The 27,925-nt window shown below is 41.9% G+C and overlaps 1 protein-coding gene across 3 annotated transcripts in view; it reads left to right on the top strand.

Annotated features, from left to right (window-relative positions):
- The window catches only part of LOC120848880 (TNF receptor-associated factor 5-like), a 40,389-nt gene extending 15,637 nt beyond the window's left edge, over positions 1 to 24,752 (top strand). For 2 of the 3 annotated variants that reach the window (XM_040220936.2, XM_040220934.2), the window contains 8 exons: positions 5,991 to 6,065; positions 9,993 to 10,067; positions 12,514 to 12,582; positions 13,547 to 13,606; positions 15,211 to 15,285; positions 21,289 to 21,363; positions 21,489 to 21,554; positions 24,431 to 24,752. In XM_040220936.2, coding sequence (XP_040076870.1) covers positions 5,991 to 6,065; positions 9,993 to 10,067; positions 12,514 to 12,582; positions 13,547 to 13,606; positions 15,211 to 15,285; positions 21,289 to 21,363; positions 21,489 to 21,554; positions 24,431 to 24,571 — 636 coding nt within the window. In that variant the 3' untranslated portion in view covers positions 24,572 to 24,752. The remainder of the gene's footprint in view (positions 1 to 5,990; positions 6,066 to 9,992; positions 10,068 to 12,513; positions 12,583 to 13,546; positions 13,607 to 15,210; positions 15,286 to 21,288; positions 21,364 to 21,488; positions 21,555 to 24,430) is intronic. The other variant, XM_040220935.2, reaches the window with a different exon arrangement.
- The last annotated feature ends 3,173 nt before the right edge of the window (positions 24,753 to 27,925 follow it).

Below are 27,925 nucleotides of genomic sequence, written 5' to 3'. Positions count from 1 at the left end.
CTAAGGACGCGCAACCGAAATAGTGAGTTCGTCCGTATTACATGCACCAGCTGCACTCGGTATTGCAGACTGCCACGGGTGAAGCCTATCTGAAAGCAAGCGGAAGTATATCGATATGCACTTTCCTGCACCGGTGTAGGCTAATGCAGGTAAATCGAATGAGTCGAGTGACAACGTGACTAAGGAGACAACGTCACTCTTGTAAACATAATTGTGAGCAGGGCTTCGGGCGCTCTTTTTGGGCGCAATTTTGAAGATCTGGCGAAGAATGGCGACAACACATCGATGGCTTAAAAAGCCATTGCCTGTAAGCAAACTCTTTAAATTGGCGTGGCCCCACAGTAATTTCCGCCAATAACGCAATTGCAACGTGACCATAAAACCAATATTTTTGAAAGTTAATCAACACGTGTTAATTAATTAGAAAACTTAAGTTACGGCTATTCTCTTAATTAATGTCCGTTGAGCCTGATAAATACGTGCTGGATGTAAAGCCATGTAACTCTCAGCATTTGTTTTAAAGAAGTCAGGTAAAAATAAAACTAAACAGCATGTATTTGTTATGGTGTGGGGAACATACTGATTTTATTTGACGTATGGCAATAGCTCCTAGATGATATCATTGTAGCGTGACAAGCAGTCTTTTTAAACGTCAACGAAACTAATATTTATTTTATTTGTTCGTAAAGCTGACCTGTTCAATATTGAAAACATGCTACAATCAGCCTTTGCGGTCAGTGAAAGTTGTCGACCGCATTCTTAATAAAAAAAAAACACTTTAATAAATATACTTCCCGAAGTTTTAAAAACGTTTGAATTTCGGAGAGCAATGTGATGGGTATACAGTCAAACTCGTTTATTACGAACCGCAGGAAAGGCTACGATCAGTTCGATATAGCAAGTAGTTCGATATACCAAATAAAAAACACATTTACAACGAACTTCCGCGATGAGTTAGTTGTAAGGCCCGAGAGCTTCTCTTTCTTTCTCATCTCTTGACTTCTGCCTTGTAACAACGAGCTGAAAAGTTTTTTTTTTTTTTCTTTTGCAAGCGTGCAGAATTTTTTTAAAGCTTATCTCCCCTTCTTAATCGCTTCTCTTCGTGGGGAAGCGCTTTGGGATGATAAGTTTTTTTTTTGTGCGTGCGTGCAGAGTGTATTCTTTAGCTTTCTCCCTTTCTGAATTGCTTCTCTCGCTCAATTTCGTTCGCAACTTGAGCTTATGGAATTTTCTTTCCTTCCTACTTCTTTTTTGGGGGAAGGGACAGGCTACGCGTTTTTAAAAGCCTTCCCGGGGAAAAAGTTCGATATAGCCATTATGTTGTTCGTCATAAAACATACTTTTTACATGCATTTTTGTTTAAATTTTCCGTGAGTTCGATATCGACAATAATTCGCTGTACGTGGGTTTGTTCTAAATGGATTTCACTGTACTACGATATTTTACCTTGAATGAACTAATAAGGTCAAGATAAATTAGTTGATACTATTTCTATATTTTTTTATTTTTTCCCCTGTTTTTACTGCACATCAAGACTTTGTAACAGCTCGCCCCCGAAATTACTTTCGTTTAAAGAATAGAAGCAACAATACAAGCCATTAACAACTGGAGCGAACCTGGCTTCGTGTCAAACATATTATGATAGATTTTATTTTTCATCATTACATAACCGAAACAAACAACCGCGTTACATACGAGTAAACAAAAAAAGCGCCCTTGGAAGAATATTTAAACAACAGTTACCGAGTCTAAGTTCTAAAGACGATTACAAGGTGATTCGTGAAAAACTAAGCTTAAAAATACAATTATTATCTTGACTGCCTTGTCATTAATACATCAGTTTTATATGCATAGTTTATGACTACAGTTCGGCATGTAGGAAAAACATAATGCAGGGAGTCCTTAGCATGCTTTATATTTTTATCGCCATTTGAAGGTACATGATCAAGAATGCCCCGAGAAGCCAGTGGTCTGCGACGGCTGTGAGTGTGAGGTACTACGGAAGGAGAAGTCCAAGCATGCCCCCGAGCGCCCAATGCGTGTTGTGCACTGCGGGAACTGTGGAGGATTTTACGCCTACTCTTTAAGGCTCTGTTATACTCCGACGTAACGCGTGCGCGCGTGCGAGCGCGTCACAGCGACGCTACGTCGGCGAAAACTCGACGCTCTATACTCCGGCGTCTTGGCGTAACCGACGCGACCGGCGGCGTTCGACGCAGCATAACCGCCTCGGCGCCAAAATGGAGCATGCCGTATTCCGCGCCGGCCGCGCCAGCGACGCCGGACCAGGACGCATCACGCGCTGGCTCCCAGTAGCCCTCGCGGCGAATACGAGCAATAGCAGACGACGGGAGCACCACTCCGTGTGGCGTCATGTTTGAAGAATCGGACTCGATTGTCGACAAGCTGATTGTGGGAATTCGTCCTCACCCGTGTGTCTACGACACGAGGAAGCTTGAGTACCGTAGACCGTGCGCTTGTCAAAGATGTACCGTGTGTACATTGACCGCCTAGGCTTGCGGCGCAAGCTGTGCACCAACAGTGCAAGCGTCAGTTTTCGTCGTGCAAGGTACGTCCACGGAATCGCTCGAACTTGGCCATCAAGAAGCGCGAGAATTTTTGTCTGCTATTTGAAACAAAAAATAACCGGAAGTGGCCCACTCTCGCAGGAAAAGGGTCCTCGTAGTCAGATTCTGCGCATGCGCCGCGCCGGTGGCCCACCGACGCGCGCCGCGGGAGTCGCCAGGGCCGCCGGAGGTCGAATTTTTGACGCGCGCGGCGTGACTGACGTGACGTCGCCGACTTCGGCCAGCGTTCGCTTGCGCGCGCGTTACGTCGTAGTATAACAGAGCCTTTAGAGAAGGTGAGGGAAATGGTCGCGATTCGTTGTACTAAGGTGCCTGAAGCGTACCTTCGACTTCTGTGTTTAGCGTCCAATCGCGTCCATGCATTAAAAGTGGTAAAGAAGGGGTAACAAATCACGTCACAAAAGCTAAATTGTTATGTTATCGGATGTTGTGATCCTGGCGTTTGATGCTACAAGTCGTTTACAAAAAGTAAGGCTGAACGCGAGTGTCCCTGTCGTCGTGGACACCTAACTCCTGGCTGCTAAAGCTTCCATGCCACTGTCAAGCTGGAAAACGATTTGCAGTAGAACAGGCGTCTGCCAGAGTCACTACCGCCGCTGTGACACTGCTTGGATTGCGGTGGGCGACAACGTGACGCTTCTGTGACGACATTAGGCGGAAAATGGACAGACTACTTTTTAGAACAAGGTAAACACACAAGGCGGACACGCGTTTCATGTAACGTAGTTGTACGTATTGCGCTGCCGTCACAAAATTTAAGTAGTCACGTTTTTTTTATTGCAACGCGCTAATGTAAGGTACAAAAAAGGGCTAGTCAAAACCTGATAATATTATTATACACTTGAAGTATACAATAATATATGCCTACATATTTCTTCATTTTTTTTAAACTCCTAGTCATTCTGAAGGGAGGGCGATATAAGTGGGGTTTGTTTAAGCTTTGTTTTACAGGATGAAATACAAAAGAAAAGCTATCAAAACACAACATTGTTGGGTGGTTTTATTTGAGTTCTGGAAATAACGTACCCCTGTAATCTTTTTTGTGTTGGGGCGTGAATTAAAAAAAAAGACGATTTTCTATCTTTCAAAGCTGAGATATGTTTAGTTTTTAAAGAATAAAATTCACCAGGAGCGTGAAGGACGGCGGAAATCTTGTTATTGCAGTGTCTAACATGTTACATTTCCTGTGTAGTCCAAAATAGTAGCCAGAGATACTTTATACACCTGAAAAAGAAAGTATTTTCGTTTCCTATTTCTATTTGTACGAAAGACGCGCAAGAAATCTTTTCTTTCAGCCAAGTCAATGATGATGTCACGCAATATTGTCACAGTATAGTCTTTAATCAATTTGAGCAAGTGTTCGTTCTCGAAAAACAAATTTTGTTGGCGAGCAAAGCCACCTTTTAAGGTATTAGCATGGAAAGATTCAATTCAATTCAATGTTTGATTTCTCGTGCTTACCGGCAGGTCAAAGGCCTTTGCGGTAAAGCACAAAGCATAAAAACTTATTCATCACAAATTTACAAACTTCAAATTTTACACATGTTTTAAAACTTACGCATATGCTTTACTATAATACACATGATAAAAGTTTAGGCAATCTTAGAGCAACCCTGTACAAACAAGAGGCAATTTTGTACCAAAATATCAACATTGCAAACCTTCGTGTCTAAAACATGTTGAACACGTGATACCGGTGGCAAGTGGCTATGAATATCTGGGTAAAAAAAGATTTCTAGAGTTTACACTGATCGGAATGCGGAAGTCTAAAGAAGCAAGAAGTGCAGGACTGTCTATGAACCCATGAAGCAACCTCTGCCAAAACTTAACATTCCGGACAGATCTCCCGTTACGTAGAGTGCACAGTTTTCTTTTAGGATAAAATAAAATTATATTCAAAATAATATTTACGACCAAAATATCTGTCATAGACAATCCGCAGAACTGATTTTTGTGTATGTTCAATTTTTTTTACTCGTTAGAGTTCCAATTGACGGATGCAAATATAAGTTTAGAGTGTACATGAGTACTGAGGAGTCGCAACAGACAATAATGAGTGCTGAATGGTCTAGTTATGCTGGCCAATACCCAAAATGCGCCGACTCTGGCTAACAGTGGAGTTCACACGAGAATAAAAAAAAGTTGATCATTCACAAACACCCATATATCTTTAACTATTGTGGTCCGACTTATAGTTTCATTTCTCACAATACATGTGAGATAATGTTCTACACTTTCTGGGCGAAGGCATCACTTAGGTTTTGCGGGGGTTCAAAACTAAATTGTTCAGAATACACCATCTTTGTACTTAAGAGACACCTTGCAGCAAAGCAGAGTCAGTGACAATGTTCACCTCCCGAAACAGTTTCACGTCGTCTGCAAAACATGAGGACCTACGCGTATTTCACGTAGGACAGTAAATCATTTATAAAATAATAAACAACAGCGGACAAAAATTCGAGCTCTGTGGTACACCCAAATTAGAAATTAAAGGTTGTGACAAGTAGGCAAGAACACTAACACGGTTCTGTCTTTCATGTAGAAAACTCCTGAACCACGCACTCTATTCAAGACAAAGCCCATAGTCCCAAAGTTATATCAATAGTAATGCATGATTGACTTTGTCGAAGGCTTTGCACACATCCAAAAATACTGCATCTACCTGGCTCCGGCTCTGAACAGTTGGCATTGAACAATTGAGAAATGTGCGTAAATTTGTTTCAACGGATCTTCTTGCTAGAAATCCATGCTGTATAGAAACTATCTTTCGTTTAAAATAATTATATAGGCGGTTGTACATCACCTTGTCGAATACTCTTAAGAATGCATTGAAAAGAGATATTGGACGATAATCGCAGACGTCACTAGAATTGCCAGATATAAAAATTGGGACAATATTTGGATATTTCCAAAATACACCCGTTTGCAGCGACAAGCGAAACAACTTCTCAAGAATAGGAGCAAAAAATTCGCAGCAGCCCTTTACGAAAAAAGTGAAAATACCATCGCATAATGTTTGCTAATAAATTATACGCTTTTGAATAATTAAAAAAAATTAAATGAATGCTAGCTGAAAATAATTATAATTCCTATTTGTATAGCGTTTCCAAAATAGCACGAATATGTATTTAATAATGGAATGTTCGTTCGTCTGTATTAATTAGATAATAAAAGTTGTACTAATGTAACTGTTTCAAAACATCAAAGTAAAAGAAAATAGTTTAACAACAACGCGGTGCCTTGACCGCAGTACTTGAGAGCTAGGTTTGTACAAAAAAATTCAGATAAACTAATAGAGCTAGAGGCTCTTGGTATTGTTCTATAAACAGAGTGACATTGATTATTGTAGTTGATGCTTTCGATTATTCTTCTAGATAGCCTGAACTATATATTTAATTACAGGAGCACAGGGAGCAGTGTGAAAAAAAGAAACTTGCTTGCGAGTACTACAAATTGGAACTGAAAGGCGATCATGAAGTGAGTATGGGTTATAAACGTCAAAACGGACATTTTACTTGATTATGACAGTACCATGTTAAAAGAAAGTGCCTATTCACCCGACAGCAAAGATAATAATTTCCCCCAAACTCTACTGGCAGTCGCCCCTCATTGGCAGTGCCAGTCAGTTCATGGAACGACGTTTTCTCCATAGGCAGTGTTTCATCAACAGCTCAGAAGAGCTTCATTCTGTAATGAGCCGCCCCAGACTGTCGTCGCGAAGCGGCGTTAACGGGTGGGCCGAGTGGGTTATTGCGAGCTCCAGTGACGCGCGACGAAACGTCCCTACATTGTGCAATTCGCGTAACGAGTGTTAATAAAACGTGTTCATTAAACGTGTTTCCACGAAATGCCGGAATAATAAGAAAGGCAGAATGCTAACGCTAGTCGTCGCATGATTTCAGACAGCTAATGGGAGATGACTGCCTGTAGAATTTTGAGGAAATATTCTGCCGGGTGCCAGGAGAGCAGACACTGTCATGTGTAGATTGTTTAGGGCGGCGCGAAACGCACTTATTGTTTTCACGCACGACAGTATCAATTGTTCATCTAGTTCTGGCCCGATGAAGATTGATCTGTGCAAATTGGAACTTATTTTTCGTGGGGTCAAATTATTCATTAGGCGAAGCTTCCTTTCAGAAAAGGAATCCTTCGTTTCCACTACCATCGTGGCAAGGGCAGTTTTAATACTGGACGTGAGACGGGCTAGACTCGATCGCAGCGCCGCCGTTTTCAGCGCCGCGGCAACTCCAGTATCAACTCCGGGAGCGTAACATAAGACAACGGAGGAGATGAAACTCACACTGTGCCGCGAATTCCTCGTGAACGGCCCTATACAAGAGGCGCACCGAAGTGGAAAAAGAAGAAAAGAAGAAGATAAAAATAGGAGTGCTTGGCAGGAACGCTAAAAGCCTATATAGCTTGCTTGTTTCGCACGAGGAGATGAGCGCGTTGTCCGCTCTTAGAAATAGGGGGTGAACAGGGGTATGTACATCCCTTGTCTCATATGTAGCCCCCCAAAACTACATTTCGTCGTTCTGTCCACTGACATCGAGCTGGCGATAGCAACTTTTACGAGCGGCGTTATAGGTGTTGGATATAAAGTACTAAATAGCTTATGTGCGCATCAAAGACTGAAAAAATATCACTGAAGTTTTGCAGCAGGGTCAAAACCTTTATTTTCTTACTGCAACCTTTAATGAGTACATTAGCTATTTTAATAGCTAATGTACTTATTAGCTATGTACATATTAGCTATTAATGAGTAAATATCTGGTGTACTTAATAGCATACGCGCTCATATGTTTAACACTTTTAGTAAGTTGTATCGCTCGACCAGGGTTGGGCAGAAATACTCAAAAATGTATTTGGAAATACAAATACTGGGATACATCAAAATAGTAGCTAAAATACTGATACTGAAATATATCTGTAAAAATGTATCACGATACGTATCGGAAATACATTTCAAATAGAGGCAAAAAGTGTTTGGAAATACAATTGCAGGAATACATTCAAGGAAGGGCAGAAATACAAATACAGAAATACTGATACTGCAATACATTCTTCGAATTTGCTTGAGATGCCAAATGAGGTGAAGATTGAAGTTGGAAGTGGAAGTTTTTGATCCCGAGATTACTTTCCCGTAGGCATGGCACTATGCCTTGAAGGAAGTGGTTTGGAACGGCTAGGAGTCTTCAATGGAGTCAAAGGAAACGTTTCATCTTGGACTGGCCGCAATCCCTTCTCTGACATCCTGTCTGTCTGACGAGAGATGCGAAAAGACTTCGACCTCTAAAATTCGATGTCACCCTGAATCCCACCAAAACGTCAACACGCCACTGACCAATAAGGATGCCCCTGTCAACATGGATCACATGACGTCACGGCGGAATGAACTCGTATTCTTTATCTGTTGGTGTGGCCTTAAACATGAAAATTTACCACGCTGTTGTATGAAAGGACGATGCGTACTTTCGTTGTAGGTTACCTCGTTGAAGATTGTGCAGGCAGTGTCATTTGGAATTTTTGAGAATAGTGGACTACCTGAAGCATCCTGGAACACGTGTCTTTTCGTCTGTTACGGCTGAAAAAACGATACGTTAGCATCCATGTTGCGAAGGTCCTTTCTGCCGACCCTCCGCCACCGACGCATGGATTGCAGTCCTCAAGTCTCACCTTGCATCATCCAAAAAGACATCGTGGATTGCGACCTTCTACTACCGGCACAGGTACGAGCTCTCCGAGAAACAGCGCGCTTGAGACGAGTCGCAGCTGTACGGAGTCTGAGTCGGCACCGCGAGGCCACGTCTGGCCTCCTTCTTGGGTTTCGGATCGTCAGAGCAGCGGGTCACGTTCACGACGGCTGATCAAGTACCCTTGAGCCGTGCAATATTACGGGCGCAGCCGCAGACGCATTCGAATATGTGTTGAACTTCACTGCGTGAGTGATCCTACTATTTCAAGCCAACCACCGCCCGGCTCGTGCTGCAACGGACTGTGACTCAGCTTTTCCCGCTGGGTGAACTGTGTACGCTAAGGCAAGAAAGACGGTTAGCAGCGAGCATTGGATGCCAGCAAACAATGACTCAAGAAATCCCTACCTAAGGACCTGAGGCACAAGATGCGCCGACTCCACTTCTGGCACGCCACCTGGTTCGAGTCCCCGACTACGCAGCACTTCTCAGAAGAAAGAAGACGAAGCATAGAAAAATAGTTCGGAAAATCGAAAGGAACCTTGGTCAGCACACTAACAATGCCCCAGTACCACCTTGGCCCTGGTGCCCTCAAAAGAAAAAAAAAAAAGCGTCCGGATTTTTTTTTTTCAGGGGGGGGGGGGGGTTAAAAAAATGTAAGGAAATACATTTCATCCTGATTGTATCGCGATACAAAGAAACATACCAAATGTATTTCTATGCAGGAATACAGATACCGGTGAAAAAAATGTATCGCGATACAGAAATACAGATACGAAATGTATTTCTGAAATACTATCGCGATACATTTGTATCGCGATAACCCTGCGCTCGACTATCAAGCCTTTTAAAAGTTGGTATCGCCAGCTCTACGTCGATGGACAGAACGTCGAAATGTAGTTTTTGGGTGTTACATATGGGACAAGGGGTATATATGCCCCTGTACACCGGCTATTTCTGAGAGTGTTGGCATCTGCTTGGTTACGTGTTTTGACACCGCGGGAGTAACTAGGCAACTACTGACCAAGTCGAGCGGCTGGCACTCAAGTAACTTGCATCTACTCAAGAAAACGCGAGGCTGGCACTCGCGTTTTTAAATGCTCATTTAAAAACGCGCGTGGCCAGCTCCTCGCGTTTTCGATTATGATTGTAATATTATAAAGGCTGTCCCCAAACATCTTTAATATCCTTCATACTATAGATATGTATCATACATTGAAGAGCTGAGAGACTTCTTCGTGCCCCTGTTCGCGGAATGTACGATACAAAACGCGTACAGTATGGCCTGTTTGGAATAATTGCAAATATACAAGGTCCAAATGTAGCGCTAGCAGGCGGAACCAGAGGCCAAAGTTTCGCAAGGAGACGTTATATCGTTAAAAAGTTCGATATCTTGGGAAATATTTAATGGTAAATTGGTGGTCGAAAAAGCCTAGGAATAAATGGGCCTGAATGGCGAAAACTACGGATAATTAGCCCCGTTTTCTTATTGAAAGGCTTAGAAAATCAGTACATTTTTGAATAAGATAACGGTTAGTTCCAAAATTGGAGCCTCGTACAGACCGCTAGCGCTACATTTTGTTTGGCCGGAAACTGAACGTTCTGTGATTCATTTTGCCGGTGAAAATATCCCTGCTACTCTGGTTTGTCGCACGCTGTAGATAAAATGTCGCCTGTTAATATCAAAGTATCGTTAATTTTGATCTCGCAGAAAAACGCGCACCTTGAAATCTGCGAAGACGCTTCGATTGAATGTGCTTTTAAAGAGTTTGGATGCAGCGAGAAAGTGAGTATATTGTGCTTCGTTACATAAACAGGTTTTATACCCTCAATTCTTTAGCTGGATTTAGACACGGCCATACATGTATAAAATATTTCTTGGCACCCATGTCTAACAAGTTCCTTAATTTTTTTAGTAACGCATTTTACCTTCAGTTGATACCTCGGAAGATAGGCGCTCGTATAGTGTTTCAACCCAGACAAATATGTTCAAAAATACATTTAAACTAATACCTTGCAGTGGAGAAAGCATATTGCTAAATATGGTGTTTTTGGATAGACCGCAATCCAAAAACCCTTGCAGGTAACGAAAACATGTAGCATAGATCAATCAATCAATCAATCAATCAATCAATTTTATTTACATCATCATCAAATAGTGATGTGGGCTGCAGAGGCAAAAAGTCAAAACAGTTTGGACTTGACAAGGCCTCTGCAGCCTTACAATTGGCATACGGTAACAAACAACAGCAACCGGGGAAAACAAGCAGACAGCGACATGGGGAAAAAAAATAAAGCACTTATATACTCTATTTGCTGTTAGAGGAAGGATTTGACCCCTTACACAAAGAACGAAAAGAAACGACAGCATCTAGTGACTGGATGTATACAGGAAACAAAAATATATAAACCGGACGCATTTACAGCTCACAAAGACAATTTATTTTTTATTTGTGAAAACAAAGTTCTCGAATTTCATTGAGATGTAGGTTTTCAATGTTTGACAAATTTTGTTTTTCAACTTTATTTAAGACAAGTGGAAGATTATAGCTTAACATTTGAAACCCGTAGTTCGTGCCATTAAATGGAATTTTCCAGCGCTCCCTTTCCCTAACGTCATAAGGTTTAGAAATGGGAGTTAAATTTGAAATACAAGTAAAAAATGGTTCATTACATCGGAGGGTGGATCTATATCGTGTGAGCAGAGTAAATTCATATGAATCAAGAATCGATGTTAGATGCAGCTCTTTAAACAGAGGACGAGTGTGTGTGTCAAAAGACACATTTCGTATGATGCGGACAGCCTTTTTTTGAAGAATATGTAATTTATTTAGGTTGGACTGGCTTGTAGTGCTCCACACCAAGCTACAGTAATTTAAAATAGGTTCAAAAAGAGCTTTATATATGAGCAATATTAAACGACAAGGCAGTATATTTTTAAACTGGTACAATTTTCCCAGCACTTTTGAAAGTTTTTTAGCTATATTGATAATATGATCATTCCAAGACAGGTGGTTGTTAAAATAAACTCCAAGCGTTTTCACATTTTGAACGAGTTCAATTTGAGAGAGGCCAAGAACAATATTAAAATTGGAACTAACATTTCTACTCTTAGGTCTGAAAAGGACTGCCTTGCTTTTGCTCATATTAATTTCTAACGAGTTTACTACACTCCATTCATATAGCTTCTGTAGTGTGGTGTTAGTTTCATACACCAGTTCCTGTATTTCAGTGCCTAAAAAAATAAGCTAGTATCATCAGCATAAATGATGAAAGAGGGGGTTCTACTGATGTTAACAATATCATTTATATACAAGTTAAATAAAAGAGGACCCAAGATGCTACCTTGTGGTACTCCTGATCTGATAGGTTGAACGGTAGAACTTTGACCATTTATTACAACACATTGCCGCCGAAAATTAAGATATGATTTTATAATATCAAGTGTTACACCACGGACTCCATAACATTCGAGTTTTTTTATGAGAGTAATATGATCGATACGATCAAACGCTTTTGAATAATCTATAAAAATACCCAAAATTAATTTTTTTTTCTTCGAAAGACTTCAAAATTAGCTCCTTCTGTTGTAACAATGCCAATTCCGTTGATCGGCCTTTGCGAAAACCGAACTGAGAGTCTGTAATTATTGCAAATTTTTTACAGAAACTTGTTAATCTATTATGAATGATTTTTTCAAGGCATTTAGAAAACACAGGTAATATTGATATAGGTCTATAATTTGAAAAATCGTTTTTGTTTCCACCTTTAAACAAAACAATAACTTTTGCAATCTGCATTTTTGTAGGAAATACACCACTATACAATGAGGCATTCACAATATGTGTTAAAACGGTGCCAAGACACCTAATACATACTTAATTGGTTTGATATGGAAATCATCTATATCAGAGGAGTATCATAATATCAATTATGAGGACGAATAGGGCTTAGCGGCTATCTATAATAAAGGGCAAGAACCAGCATGCTAATAATTCATGAGCCTGAACTCGCGCACGTTTTAAATACCCTGTCTAAAATATACCGACATTAAGCCAAAGGGACACCGAGTGACTTTGTTGCGCTGTGTGTGACAAATGGGACAAAAGTTGTTTCTTTAAAATTTGTCAATAAAAAAGTTTATTTTGGTAATATTTTAAGCTTTAATATAGTTAATGCGTAACCATTATATATTGCTCATACTACAAGCTATTTTGAACAATTGTTTTAAGTTCCCAAGGAAAGAGATGCAGGAACATGAGAAGGACCCACACAATGCACTTCTTAATCAAGTGATCCTTGTGAGTATACGTTGTTTTTCTGCTGTGTTCCTTGTATAGGCGTCTAGTGGTCTGTCTAGTGCACTCGTATGTGGAGCGTTCCGCGAGCCGTTCGCCAAATTGTATCCGCGAAAGGTACGCATTTCTCAGAAATAGTTTGTCACGTTGGTGTCTGCGAAGAAGCGTATTTGGAAAAAAACAACCTAAAAACATTTGGTATAATTAGATTCTTAATAACCTTTATTAATGAACTAATTAATAATTAAGTTTCATGTAATGGTTTTACTTATAATCTTACTTTTTCATCATTGAAAACTAGGATATCAGCGGGCCAATGGAACTTTAATTTAAATGGTACAATTTATTCAATGGGGTGCCAATGACAGCACAATATTGTAAAACATTAGAAGCCTGTTGGCTCTTCATTGGAAGTGGTATCCAACGTATCTAAAATGGTGCCGATGACTGCCCAATATATGAGAACATTGGATACCCATTGCCACTTTGTTGTAAATGGTATCCAATTTTTCCATTGAGGTGCCAATGACCGTCCAATATTGGGCGACATTGGGAGTTCATTGGCACTTCGTTGGAAGTTGTATCCTATTTATGCAATGGGGTGCCAATGACTGCCCAATATAAAACAACATTAGGATCCCATTGGAAATTTATTGAAAGTGGTGTCCAATTTATCCGTTGGGGTGCCAATGACCGTCCGATATTGGGCGACATTGTAAGCTCATTAGCACCACATTGGAAGTGGTTTCCGATTTTTCCAGTAGGATTCGAATGGTTTCCCAATATTGGTCATAGAAAAGATAAAGCGGGCCAATCATCGCCCATTTTCTCAATACATTTTCAATATTGGTTACAGGGAGAACACAATGGGCCACTGATGGCCCTCTTTTTCCGAGATATGCCCAGTATTGGACCAATGGCCTCTGCTGCTTGGGGAGTGTTAGTTTTATTGTCTTTTCAATTACAGAAGGCAATGGACACGATTTCGGAGCTTCAACAGAAAATAAAAGATATGGAGCGGTGCAACGTATGTATATTCATTTTCAGTAAACAACAATAAAGTTAAATGTTTTTACTAGAAATGCACGTGCAACTTGTATATGCTTAAGCAGTGAAATTGAATCTTTGTTAAAAACGCTTGCGAGTGTACTAACATTGAACAGTGCACCGTTCTCAATATGATCCGGATTAGCTTCGCCTGATGATCGAAAACAAAACTGCCACGCAGAAGAAATTTCTTCAAGCGTGTGGGAATGAACTCTTCATGTGCATGTTTTACTCGTAGCACTTGCAAGAAAGATTAATTCCTACATTTCAGAGACTTTAAGGATTTACAAATTCCGTGCGAGGTTATGGGTATTATCATACGATCATATCAAATATGATTTGGGATAGGAGGCTCTTCACCTCGTGTTAACCTCAATCGGGTACTGTGGCTCTGCATAAATGTTACTGTGCTAAAATACGGCCCACGGCCTTGTACACGTTTCTAAAAAAAATTATAATTTAACAAATTTCAAACATTTTAGCTTAGAAATTATTCAATTAGATTACTTGATTACTAGATAATAAAGTACTTGTTCGTTACTTGAAAAGGTAGCCGTTACTTTTCCGATTCCTTGACTCTCAAGGCGTCAGATTTTTTTTTGGCGGTTTGAAAACGGGTTTTTTGAACTGTTCATTATTGCATTAAGATCCACAAATCATACACTACTTATCTTCTTAAGCAAGCAATTTTTTATAAATTACTCTTCTAACGCAGACTTGGTTTGATGATTCATTTGTACAGAAACTTGTAGGAATAAAGGCGCCTTTAGAAAGGGGAGGGAAAAAATAACTGTTGGAAGTAATTTTGATGATTCCGTAAGTAATACAAAAATATTTGTCATTACTTGGTAATAAATGTATATAAATGATTAAAATTGCTACAAAATATATTCAAGTACAAGCAAATTGATTAATTGTAGTGGGTACCTTACAGGTGTGAATAGGGGTAGTGTCAGGACCTCAGCGGCTCGCATGAGGAGCCTGGTGTAGGTCGCGAAAGGTGTCGACATTGGTGCTTCTTGGGTAGGTTGGTAGAGTTGGGAGCATGCGCCGTGATAGGCAAGTTGCGATCGTTTGTAAACGCCTTAAGCAATGTCTTTCAAGCTTGGCGGGCTGCAGCGAATTTCTGCTATCGTGACGATTGCCGCGCCGTGATTGTTTACACATGCAGCCTCATAATCTCCCACTGCCGAGTCGCCTTGGTCCCAACACTACCCCACCCCCTATTCTTGTAGACTGTAGAATCGTCTCCAGCCGTTCTTCTCTTTTGTCATCTCACATGCTGTCTATGATGATTTAATTCAACCCTCTTCAATTCAGTTCTGCAACTCTAAACCAAAGTTCTTAAGAACGCAATTTTCGGCGTTCTGTGCCTTCGCGATGTAAATATAAAAATTGCGATGTAAAATCGCGTAGTAAATATAGGAATACGAAATTCGAAAAGTTTATTGTGATGGTATTATTTTGAAGTCGCAATGGAATGGACTTAAGGTCAAAGTATCATGATTATATTTATTTATGTATGGATAAACAAGGAAATACATCCTTTAGTGAACATAATTACGACTGTTTATTTTTTTCCAGATGTCTCAACAGGAGGAAGCGAAAAATAAAGAAGCGAAGCTGGTAAAAAAAATACAAGAACTGGAGAACCGTCAGGTAGAGCCAAATACATTTCACTGGAATAATATTTAAATATTTTTTCGGTTTGTAACCTACCTTTAATATTAATACTAAAATTAATTTTGCTATTAATAATATTTATTATTAATAATTGTTATTATTAATAATAATACTTATTATTAATAATAGTATTTATTATTAATAATTGTTATTATTAATAATTGTTATTAATAATAACAATAATCATAATAATATTCCTTATATTCGTGTGCCCAAAAATGTTTTCACTTCAGCGCACAAAGAACGTGTAAACACCAAATTAACACAAAACAAACCAAACACATATCAGAGATGGGTAGCAATCGCTTGCAATTTTTTGTGGTAAACAAAAACAAAATCACTGAATATTCCAATACCTGGATGGTCAAAGAGGTCGAACAGTGATTGTATGCGTGACAAGGGGACCTGAAGATAGTCTTGATATAAACATTACAGTGGTTCCTAGTGGAACGGGAGGGGACATGCATCTGATTGCATTTGATTTAAGCGAATCATTATCTATAATTTTATTTACCATATTTTGAGAAAAAATACTATTCGCATTCTGTTCTCCTGTCAGACAGTGACCTCAGCAAGAACTTATCTAGAAGAAAGCTCCAAACAAAATAAATGCGGCGCTGAAGATTGCGGTCGTAAACGATGCGTTTTTGCACACTTTAAATTTTTGTTGACTGCGTCTCTAATAACCAATTCCAAGATACAGAAGAGAATTCAAGCCCCGACCTAACTAGAGAGCAAAAGAAACGAATAATGCAGGCAGAATTTTTAAATTTCTGCAGGATGCAAGATATCAGTCCAACATCTTTGTCGCACTGCCAAGAATAGTGGACACATGCGAAGAAAACTTCAGTTCATTATCTATGCTCACGCCAAGGTCTCTTAAAACAAAGATGTATTTGATTGAAAATACCTTTAATAAATAATAGTCATGTAATACTTCAAGACGTCTGCACAGAGACAGGACGTTTGTTTTGAGAGGGTTCAGTAACAAGCTATTCACATTTCACCACTGAACTATGCGTGATTCATCATTCTGTAAAGTTTCGAAGTCGAAAAGGATATGAACATTCATAAAAAGCTTAATGTAATCTGCAGACAACGACAATTTGGAATTTTCAATAAATGAGTCTACATCAATTACGAAGATAAGATACGAAGATCTGTCGTTGTGTGAGTGGTCCCAAATTTAAATAATTTGGGTAGTATCGCGCGTGTGCTGTTTCGCAAACCTCCAAAAATATTTTGGGCTTCGGTTCAAGCAACGCTCTATTTGGTCAAGGTTTAAGCGCTTATCTTTATAGTACAACTATTAGCTAGAGCAAGATAAATGCTAAACTGAGTACACCATAAAGTATTGCCAGTTCGTTTAAAGCATGTGAAAGTGAATTTGTTTTACGCAAACAAGTTTTTTTTAATTTTAGGGAATCCATTCGGGATAACTTGAAGGCTTGAAAATCCGCTGAGGCACAAAATAATGAATCACATCTTTAACAATTCACGAAAACGGCTGAGTCACCGTTTCTGTGTCAGTAATTGCAAGAGCCCCGCTCCAATCAAAGTTTTTGAAGTATCTGTGAATGCTCAGATAATATACTTGGGCATAGTTGTAATTAGAACAACTACGGTATTGTGGCTTTTTTCGTGGAAGGTAAAAGATAACCTTGAATTGTGGGTGAAACTCACCTATTCGCCCTAAGTGATTTAAAACAGGGATCTCAGAATCGACTGATATATTAGATAAAACAAGGTCTAGACGATTTCTGCACTACTTTTAATTAGATTAAGTTGGTCAAGACAACAGTAGTCCATGAGCGACAGTAACCATAAAGTAATCTTTGATGTTATAGGATTGTTGGCAATAGCAAACGACAGCGGCCAGTCCACTCCTGGATGATTAAAATCTCCATATATCTGTACTTTGTATTTCTGAAAATTTAGTTGTTTACTAAGTGTCCACCTTACAAAAATAGGTATGGACGTCTTATGCTCATACTATTGCCATTCAATTATCCCTGTGTCCACCCCATGAATTCTCGTAGACAATTCATGGACCATTTCTGGACCGCTGGTTTGTCATAGAATGGCCATAACAACGATAAAGGAATCTCCCGATACAAAAACGTTTTTCATTCCTTCATATTGCCATGCTATGGCCCTGGTGGTCTATGCACACGCTAGTGCTTCTCGATGGTTTGAGCTACAGATTGGTAGATTAATAAAGTGATTCCGGTTAGATGTTTTCGTTAGGTGTAGGGAGGTGGCCGAGTTAAAGAGTTGTTAATTAAGCGCCGGGCATCAATATGTTACATTGATGTCTAGATGCATGTCCAACTTCAGGGCATATTCAATGTGGCGGAGGAAGGGTTCAGTATGTACCGAAATAATTCTTACCTGTTGTTATCTTATTCTGTTATCTGTTATCTTATTCTAAATACGATAACAGCGCCACCTTTTAGCGACGACTTGAAACATGAAAGTTGCTTTGTATGGATAATGCTAGATATACTTAATGTTCCCAGAGTACCGAAACTCCCAGGCTCGAGGTGCGAAGAAGGCGGTTCAATCTTTTTTCTTTACTGTGGTCAGCATGAGCTTTTAGAACCCATTTTTTCGTAAAAACAAACAGAAAAAATGAAAGCCGTTTACAACTCCCTGTAACGCCGAATTAGAGCGCAGCATTTGAGGAGGAGGGGAAGGTACGGAGAAGAGGATATGCCCCTCCTCCTCTCCTGCTCGCCTTTTATTTAGGGGAATATTTTCCGCTAGATCTAGCGGGGAAATGTTTCCGCTGAATTTAGCGGGGACATTTTTTCCGCTAGATATAGCGAGGAAATTGTTTCGCCAAATTAAGCGGGGAAACTTTACCGCTAAATTTAGCGGGGAAATATTTTCCGTTAGACTTAGCGGGGTAATTTTTTCGCTACATTTAGCGGGGAGATTTTCCGCTAGATTTAGCGGGGAAATTTTTCCGCTAGGTTTACCGGGGAAACTTTTTCCGCTAGATTTACCGGGGAAACTTTTTCCGCTAGATTTAGAAGGGAAAAATTTTCTCTAAATTTAGCGGGGATATTTACCTATAATATACCGCGCGGTTACGCCGACGGCGACGGCGAGGGCGACGCCGACGCCGCTCAAGCCGGAAACGGGCGCCTAAGAGCTGCGGTCTAAAAGCTCCCTTTGTAGTAACGTTTGTTGGAGGTCAGCACAAAATGACTGGCGCATGATGTTTGCTAGAATCTTTAGTTTACAAGGCTTTGCGACTGAATTAATATTGTTTTTATACAAACATGTCTCACCGGTGGTTTCAGATAGCGCGTGTCGACCTGGGCGCGTCCTAGCTTCGGTAGTAATTCGCTGCGCGTCCGCTTGGGAGTCGCGGGGTGGGCATCCCTGAAATCCCTTTCGCCGTATATGTTTCGGAGCCCAAATGGACGATTAAAATGAAAATAGAAGAGTCGCAGCGGACGCTGTCGAATGCGATACTCCCGAACCAATAGAAGCAACCGTGCTGTACCCCGAGTAGTCGCTGTGGGAGAAATGACGGCGTTGCGATCGCTATTATTTCGGTTCTTGAGTACGAATCGGTACCCCTCTTTCAGGGCAGGCTCTATGGAGGTTTCCTAACGGAGTTTTTCTAATAATATTAGTCTCTCTGGACCCCGTAGCTACCCCCCCCCCCCCCTGCAGACTGAATGGCTTTTCTAAGGACCTCCTCGTGCAGACCCTGTGTGACTTCTCTGCAGACCCCATAAGGACCCTGTGTAGACCCTGTATCGCTTCCCTGCGGACCCCGTAGGTATACCCTCTAGACCTTGTATGAGTTCTTTGCAGGCACCTTATGGATCTTGGGTAGAAACCCTATGGGGTCTACGTGAACTCTATAGGGTGTCTTAGTATAAATAGGGTATAGGATGGGATATAGGGTGGTTCAAAGCTGAGATATTTAAAAGTGAATATATCAACAAATGAAAACGCGCTTTCGCCCTTCCATCACTGCAGTCAAATTCGTATGTTGCCATTTGATGGGATAGACATAAAAACTGAACTAAAAAACATTTCTTTATATAATTAAGAATGGTAATCTGCAAAATACAAATGTAACGTATATGTGGCGATACGTTCCACTTTTTTAAGTGTAACGGGAACGAGTTTTTTTTTCACATATAGAACTTGTAACGGGAACGCGTTCCAAAAATGAGAAAAAACGATGAAGGAGCTTTCGTTTTTTTTTTTTTTTTTTGTTTATGAACGTGTACAACACTGGTCTACTAGAATAGAGGGTGGGGTAGAGTTGGGACCGGCGCGGCTCGGCAATTGGAACTCGTGAGGCTGCGTGTGTCGACAAAAATCACGGCGCGAATGCTCGCGAATTCCGCGACTTAAGCGCGAAACACATGTACGACGAGAGCGTTCGATCCGACGTCCAATCCGACGTCCGATCCGACGTCCGATCCGACGTCCGATCCGACATCCGGTCGCCGCTCCGACTCGCCGCAAACGATTCTTCGAGACACCGGCTTCCGACCGAGGTTACGACGCGTCGTTCCGAAGGTTGCGATCGGCTCCGCCCAGTTCTGTAAGGGTGTGTTCAATGTCAGGTAACCTGTTCTCTTGTTGTAACTGTAGGTCTCTTTGTGAAAGTTAAGTGATGGCTGTAGTCTGCCTTAGATTTTTGGGTGTCTGAAGATTCGTGGAAGCAAAGAAAGTAGCCGAGTTTCAAACGTCCCTCGTTCTGTGTGTTTTTCTTCGACTAAAACTTGTGCTTTTAGTACCACAGTCTCGTGCACAAAAAAAATAAAAATAATGGGTGTCCACTAGCTCTCCTGCACCCGACTGTTACAAAGCGAGGACAACAGAAAATAAACCCTCAGATAAGTAACCAAAAATGTTAACGAGATCCTATTCTTCGTAAATATATTGTTTTTATACTTTTAGAATTTCCGCTTGGAAATAAAATACAAAATACCACACTGGACGAAAAAAATGACCGCAGCTCCACGTGGTGAATGATGTTGATTGGGGCGAAGCTCCGGTGGTGCTTGTCTGCGTAGACGCTGAGCCGCAGCATGCCGAGCCTTTCGTTCGTTCTCATCCATGTCAGAAAGAGAATTTGTGGTATGGAACGTGGTTATATACGCATTTGAGCATTTGACCGCAGCGCCCTCTCCTGTATAGGCTTGAGCGGCTACATGCAACGTTTCATCCATGACATCCTCAGCTCTTGAGTTACTACCACATTACAGAGCCCCCTACTCGTCCCGCAGCCGTGGCCGAGTGGATAAGGCGATGGACTAGAAATCCATTGGGGTCTTCCAGCACAGGACTGCGCAAACATTTATTTTTTATCTTTTTTTTTTGCCCTGCACGAGCACGTGAGCACACGAGCACGAGCACCAGCAAGATCGATGTGAGGACGGACGACGGACGGACAAGAATGACCCTAAGGAGCATCGCCCCTAAAAAAGGAACGCCGTTCCTTTTTTCGTTCCAGTTGAAATGTAACGAGTTTCCGTTCCAGTTCCACCGATGCAAAATGGAACGGCGGCGTTACTGGAACGCGTTCCTCCTCAAAGGAACGCGTTCCAGGAACGCCGTTACTTGGAATGCCGTTCCGTACAACACCGCAGTAGACTGTAGAATTGTCTCCAGCCCTCCTCCTTTTTTGTCATCTCACATGTTCTCTGTGATGGTTTAATCCCACCCTCTTCAGTTCAGTTCTGCAAGTCTAAGCCAAAGTTCCGAAGAACGCAATCTTCGGTGTTCTGTGCCTTCGCGATGTAAATATGAACATTGCGATGTAAAATCCCGTTGTAAATATAGGAATATCGAATTCGCATAGTTTTTCCTGATGGTATTATCCTGAAGTCTCAATGGCACGGAAATAAAGTCAACCTATCATGATTACATTTATGTATCTTCGAACGAACAATATACGTCCTTGAGTAAACATAAATACGAGTTTTTTTTTTTTTTTTTCAGATGTCTAAACAAGAGGAAGCGAGGAATGAAAACGCGAAGCTGGTAAAAAGAATACAAGAACTGGAGAACTGTCAGGTACAGGCAACTACACTTAACTAGAATAATATTGAATTGTTTCTTCCTTTTTTAAGCTACCTTTATTTCGGAAGAACAACTCACATTACATGTGGTGTAAAAGGTGCTTACGAAACTAATTTCAGCTTGAGGCGGATCAATATCGCATTAACCTTGAAGACGACGTTAAGGTCTACAGGTCTGTGCTGCAGGTAGGTTCAAAATTTTACTTGAAAACTTCAAACACTTCATAGAGGTTGCCTTAGGAATTAAAGATAATAGACACCATGATACCCTGCAGAAATGTTTTTTTTTGTTGACCAAAAATCGTCGTTATAAATTACGTTTACATTCATGTCTTTTTGGGAAGATGACTTATCCACACGCAATTATGACAGGTTCAGGTGATGCCACCCAAAAAACAATGACGGGGCATTCACCCCTACCCTACACGGCCACCCAAGCATAATTTACTTATTCATTAATGCAACCTCCTTGAGGTTTCAGCATGATGAGCACTTTGCTGAAGCAAAGTAGACAGCAGTCTTGTCTAAATTTTAACACGCCATAAATGAAGAAACCATTCAAAGTTGAATCCCTATGACCTAGAAGAAAAAAAAGAAAAGGCGTAGGTAGGTAAGGTGCTATCTTCTGTAGCAAAACATCTGAAAACACTCGTTGTGTCCTCAGCTAGTGTGAGGGGCACTTCTTTACATGATTACCCATCAATGCCCGAATAAAGGGTCGTTCCCACTACAGTTGAGACTAAAGCCAAAGCTACAAACGCTATACTCCGTTCACCACTAGCAGCTCAGCCTTCAACGCGGGCTCGCTGGCTTCCGCGGTGGTTTGGTTGCGTGTGCCCCCGTGTTCACACTTGTTTTAGCAAAGGCAGAAAGCTCGAGCTGAAGGCTGAGCTTCTAGTCTCAGCGTAAGGGCGTACTGAGTATTCGCGGCGAGAAGTTTGGGTATCAGCGCCTGGTAGAATTTGCTCACAACCCACAGTGAGGATACTTCAACTTCCTCTGCTGGTGCAAGTATGTGCAATTCCAAGCTTCTATGCACTATGAAAATTAAAACATAACCTCGTGGGTAGCACGTGCACTACTCGCAGTGTGGCAGAGCCGTTTATTGGGAGAGTTTGGCCATACATTGGTTCGAATAGGCGAGCATTTCGGGGCCAATTATAGGACTCGAAACTGCCCCTAGCAGTGGTCGTGAGCTCTAAATATGTGACACGACTAATTTAAACCGTTTTCGCGTTGCTAGAGTGAACAGGTACAACTCTCGGTGGCTGAAAACTTGGCGCATGTGAAGTTTTCGTCACGTCCATATTCAACGGCAGAATGAACGAACGTGCGCCCCAGACACAGGGCTGACTTGCTAGAAACAGCGTCTGAGCTGAGACTGGGGGGAAGAAAGCACTGCCAAAGCCAGCGTACGAGCTGCGCGAGGCTCATTGCACGTCTCGAGACACTCGTGGGCCTTTAGACTGTTTTTTTTTTTTTTTCAGTCAGTCTCAGCTAAGACGCTGTTCTACCAAGCCGGCCCAGAGCAAACTGTCACCGAGACTACACCGAGACGCCGAGATTGAACGCTTCAATTTCACGCTTTAAATGCAGTTTTCAATATTGTGACGTCGCGGTCTGCTGACTGGTCGACAGTGTGTTGCCCTTTTAGTTTACGCTCTAACGATGGGGGCAGTATTCGGCGCTGGCGTCGACCTTTGCGCCACCCATAGGCCAAACTCTCCCAATATACGGCTCTGCAGTGTGGAAATCAGACTCGCCCTTAGCGAGCTTCTCACCTCGAACAGCTTGCCCGGGAGATCGGGGCTTTGAAACGTTCTTCTGCAGAACGAGCTCTCGCGCTGGAAAGGCACGTCTCAAAGCCAGTAGCGCGGGCTAGTTTGCGTTTCTAGCCTTAACTGCAGTCTCAGCATAAGAGCTTAAGGAGTATAAGCCGTTGCAAGCATGGCGTTAAAGCCGGAGCCCCCTCCGTGAAAGCACATGCGGCATGGGCGTGACGGCACCTTTCCCTGGCTCGCGAGTGTGAATGCTTTCTCGCTCAAATCGAGAGATGGCCGTGGCAAGGTTGCCTGCTTGCAATCGTCTGAAGCTCTCGTCAGCATCGCGTCGAACGTCTTAGTAGCGTTTCATAACTTGCGTGACGCTGTCAGGCGGAGACGCCAAGACGGGCGCGTTGTACGCTGCAGCGACTTTTGAATGGCTTCGGCGTGTTGTCCGCTTGAGGCGGGCCAGGGATCCACAAATGATCACGCCACGTATACGCCTTGCATAGGTGATGCATAGGACCTCAACAGAAACGAAGTATAGGGGACATAGGTGGAGGTGGAGCTCTTTCGTTTCTCTGGTCAGGCCATGTGCGCTGGGGCCTCGGTGGTGACTTGGCTGGACGAACTCGGGACCGTTCCATGGAGTGCTCTCGGTCCTGATTGGATTGGCAGGGAGGACACAGCATAACGCCCCCTGAACTTTGACGATTCTTCTACACACATGGTACATTAACTAAAGGGCCGATTGATAATTATCCCTCCATCTCCTCTAGACAACTATACCCCCTTCATTGGTGATATACCATGTACCTTCTGTCGTCCATTCAGCTTTATTTCGTCTTATATTATGATAAAAGCTATATATGCGCAGACACAAGGGTAGTATGAATTTAGGCTATATATGACGGATCGTGTTAGAATAATTCCCCCTGAATATACTCGGTTGCTTTTTCGCGTTCAATTCCGGATCGCTCCCTGGCCCCACCCCCTTCGCTTTCTCTCTCACTCACACAAACACACACACATACACCGGGTTGAGCGTGTTGGTTAGTAATTTACGATAAGGAAAGAGGGATATTTAAGACAAACACACAAGACAGTGACCAATATATTCAGCAAAAAGCAAAAACTCTCGGCTGCCAGAAAGTCCTTCTTGGGCCGTATTTACCGTTTTTTTTCAGCTTATCTAACCCAATTTATTTATTTCAATTAAATATTGAAACCTTTGGTGATAGCGCGGTGATAAAGTATGATACATGTTTACGTAGCTTCTCTTTTTTTCTTTCTCACCAGAACCTAGAAGATAAAGTCGGTCGCATCTCAAAGGAAGCAGTCACCCGAAGGAGAGTGGAAATGCTCAACGAACGAGTCGAAACGTGCCTTGGTCCTTTAGAACGGCTGCTGAACGGCCTGCGTGATGTAGACAAAGAATGAATCGCACTCCCCCACATGTACCTGTCCCCAATTTTGCCTGTATTGAACTGCTGTGTTTCGAGCATTCCAAAACCAACAATTCTGTCGACTGCATGCAAGTGGCCAGAATGCTATGATTAGACTTGGAGTTTTCAAAAGTACACGTTTTCAGGCGTTAAATAAAATTAGTGGTTTCCAGATATATACATTCTTCGTGCTTCATGACGTGGCTTGCGGATTCTTATTTTGTTCAGAAATCCGAAGTATCTTTTGTGAAGAAAACCTAAAAGATGTTGTGAATTCGCTATCTTCGCGTTAGCACGGAAAACAATAAGGAGTTTTAGTAGATCGTTTTCAAAGGCCCGCTACCGCTACAAGCGCGCGCTTCAGAGCATGCATCGAAGTGGCAGCGCGAGCTCCCGCTACGATTAGCGTAGCCTGAAAACACAATCTACTAAAGCTCTCTATTACAGATTTTTTTATAACCTGCCCTATTTAATGCAACGGTATACATAGCGTTTACTACATAATTGCCTCTTGTAATGTGACTGCAAAATGTAAGTTTTAAACTCCATAAGGTTAGTTTTGAATTTGTCTGAAACTCATTAAGGGCATTAGATCTTTATACAAAACTATAGTTTTGTATAGTTTTATGGTTTCATTCAAAAAATTTACATTCAACTCACTCAGGCGATTTAAAAAACGAGGTACTATATATTTCAATGTCTGATTTCCGTAGTTCGTTCTGGAGTGCGGCACTAACCATGCGTCTGCAGACCTAGTTTCATAAGTAACCTCCCTCATCCTAAGGTTGGAAATAGATATGAATATATTTTCTTTTTGGCAAAAAGATATTTACAACGCAAGAAAAAGTTTATAATAATACTGATTAGTAATCTGTACAATATTCAATTTAATAAATAATGGACTAGTATGATTATTATACTCAGTATTACATATGATACGAACCGCTTTTTTTTTGTAGAGTATGTAGCAGTTTTATGCTCGTAGTGGTCGTATTCCCCCATACCAAGAAGCTATAATTGTATTTTGAGTAGAAAAAGGAATTATATATAAGGAGCATAACCGAGATCGGGAGGATATAGAAGTGATTATAGCTTCCAAAAAGAGACAAAAAAAACCTTAATTTTTCGTGCTTCTAGGCACCAAATAATATATGTATTCTTGCGTTTTTACCTTTTTATTCCGCGCTATTTCTAACGAGCATTCAGGTGGAACCATGAACAAGATAAAGTAATTGTATTCAATTCCGCATGAACATTATAAATCTTTTTAAATATATAGCGCTGAATACGTCTAACTTCAAAACAGTAAAAAGTTTCAATTCATAACCAACGAAAAGTAACGCGCGTCACTTTCTTTTTTTTTTATCTGCATGTAAAGGCCCGTTCACACTCTTGCGACCGAGTACGACTGAGAGAGACGAGATCTCTTACAACTTCTTAAATGTTTCTAGAATGAGGGAACACACTGACATTGTGGCGCCATCTATGCGGTGACCCTAGAACTGCATTTCACAAAAGCGAAGGTTTTGCGGGATTTCCGAGGTCAAATGTGCGTAATACCCATAGAAAGGCTCGTTTATAACATTGACAAAAGTTTTTCGAGCCAAAAAAGAAAGGATATTGCGCGAGAAATAAAAAAAATATGCCGGACCGCCGAGTTTACACTGCTTCCCAATAGACGGCGCCAGTGTGTTTTCTGGTTTAAGAAGTTTTAAGGAACCCAGGTTTAAGAGGTCGCAAGCAGTCGCAAGAGTGTGAACGGGCCTTAAGAGATCTCGTCTCTCTCAGTCGTACTCGGTCGCAAGAGTGTGAACGGGCCTTAACGCCCTCTCTTTTATTTTAACGTAACGTAGGTCCGTTTATGCGTTCCTTTTATTTGCACGTAACAGATAACGTATCCTGTTGCTTTTTCTTTTTTTTTTTCTTCGGCACCGCGCACCTACGACGCGAGTGCCAGTCGCACGCTGGCGCACCACTCGTTTGCGATCTGCGCGGCCTTCGGTCGTGGTGCCGTGACGTCACACTTTAAGTTCACGCGCCTTTATAGCCCGCTTTAGTGCTGCCACTGCTACGATCTGATGGAACCATTAGGAAGTGTTTGTACACCGGGGGGGCCCCCTCCGTTAAGCCCTCCGCAACGAGGAAGCCGCGACGTGAAAATCCTGATTGGTCGATAGGGTCATGACGTCACAGCCATATGGCATAGGCTCGACTGTATGGAGGAGCGTACAGTTTCCATCGGTCGCGGAGGAACGGAAAGTTTCCGTTCGTCGACGAGTTCACCCAGTGGCGCTGCGATCCTGCCTTCATTAAGGTCCCTATATTCTAAGCCGTCAACATTCGTCTGTGGAGAATGCGTACCCCGCCGCGGGACCGCCTCTAGGCCGCAGGAAAAGAACACGTGTGCGATGGATGCGGTGCCGTCCACAAGTGCGGGGCGCTCTTCTGAGTCGTCGTCTTCTACGAGTGCGACAGAGCCGTATATGTAGAGAGTTTGGCCATTCGTTGGGAAGTATAGGAGACAAATGAGGAGGCGCCATTGGCTGAAAGCGGGCTGGGCGTGTTCCAGGGCGTCTTCAGAAATTCGAATGTGACCGACCAGAAGCCGGAAATAATACCCTGGTGGTGGTCGCAAAAAACAAACCTGATAACTGCATTAGAGTAACTCTCGATGACTGAAAATATGGTACACGTGATGTTTCAATCACGCTCATCCAAAATGATGGTGGAAGAGTGCGACTAGCGGAACGATCGACATAATCCGTACGCCAAGCATCGAGGGCTGGGAATCTGCCGTCCGGGCGGTCACACTCTGTCCGAGCAAAACAGAGTTGAGTGGCGCATTCGTTTCTTACACCTTTCTTCATGATCATGATTCAAACAACACGTGCACCCTATTTTCAATCGCAAAGAGTTACTACATTTTACTCTTACGCGCTTATTAAAACCATTTACGAACATAGACCTTTGATCAGAACTGTTTCTCGCTATCACCGCTAGGGGATTTTTTTCGGCTTCTGGGGACCTATGTTGGACAAATGTTTCGTTTCTCCTAAAAGAAACGGAAGTGACGAATTGCGTCTGATTGGTTGAGGCTCGAATGACGAAAGTTCCCTACGAAAATGTGGGCGGAGGCGGCTAACCGCCCCCACCGGAAGTGACAACACTTTGACGTCTCGTTTCCTCGGTGTTTCGTCTGAAAAGGGAACGAGTCTGTCGATGGTCTCTTCGCGGTAGCGAAATTGGAAACACGGCGTCTCGGAGGCAGAGCGACAGTCTTTCTATTGTTCAACTTTTTTTTTCCTCCGAAAAGGCTCCACCGGCAGCACCACGACACCGCGATGCCTTT

This window comes from Ixodes scapularis, unplaced genomic scaffold (genome assembly GCF_016920785.2).
Source record: "Ixodes scapularis isolate PalLabHiFi unplaced genomic scaffold, ASM1692078v2 PGA_scaffold4__175_contigs__length_147842914, whole genome shotgun sequence".
Classification (NCBI taxonomy): Eukaryota; Metazoa; Arthropoda; class Arachnida; order Ixodida; family Ixodidae; genus Ixodes; species Ixodes scapularis.
Note: the sequence above shows the minus strand (reverse complement) of the source record. Positions and strands in the feature narration are given on the sequence as shown.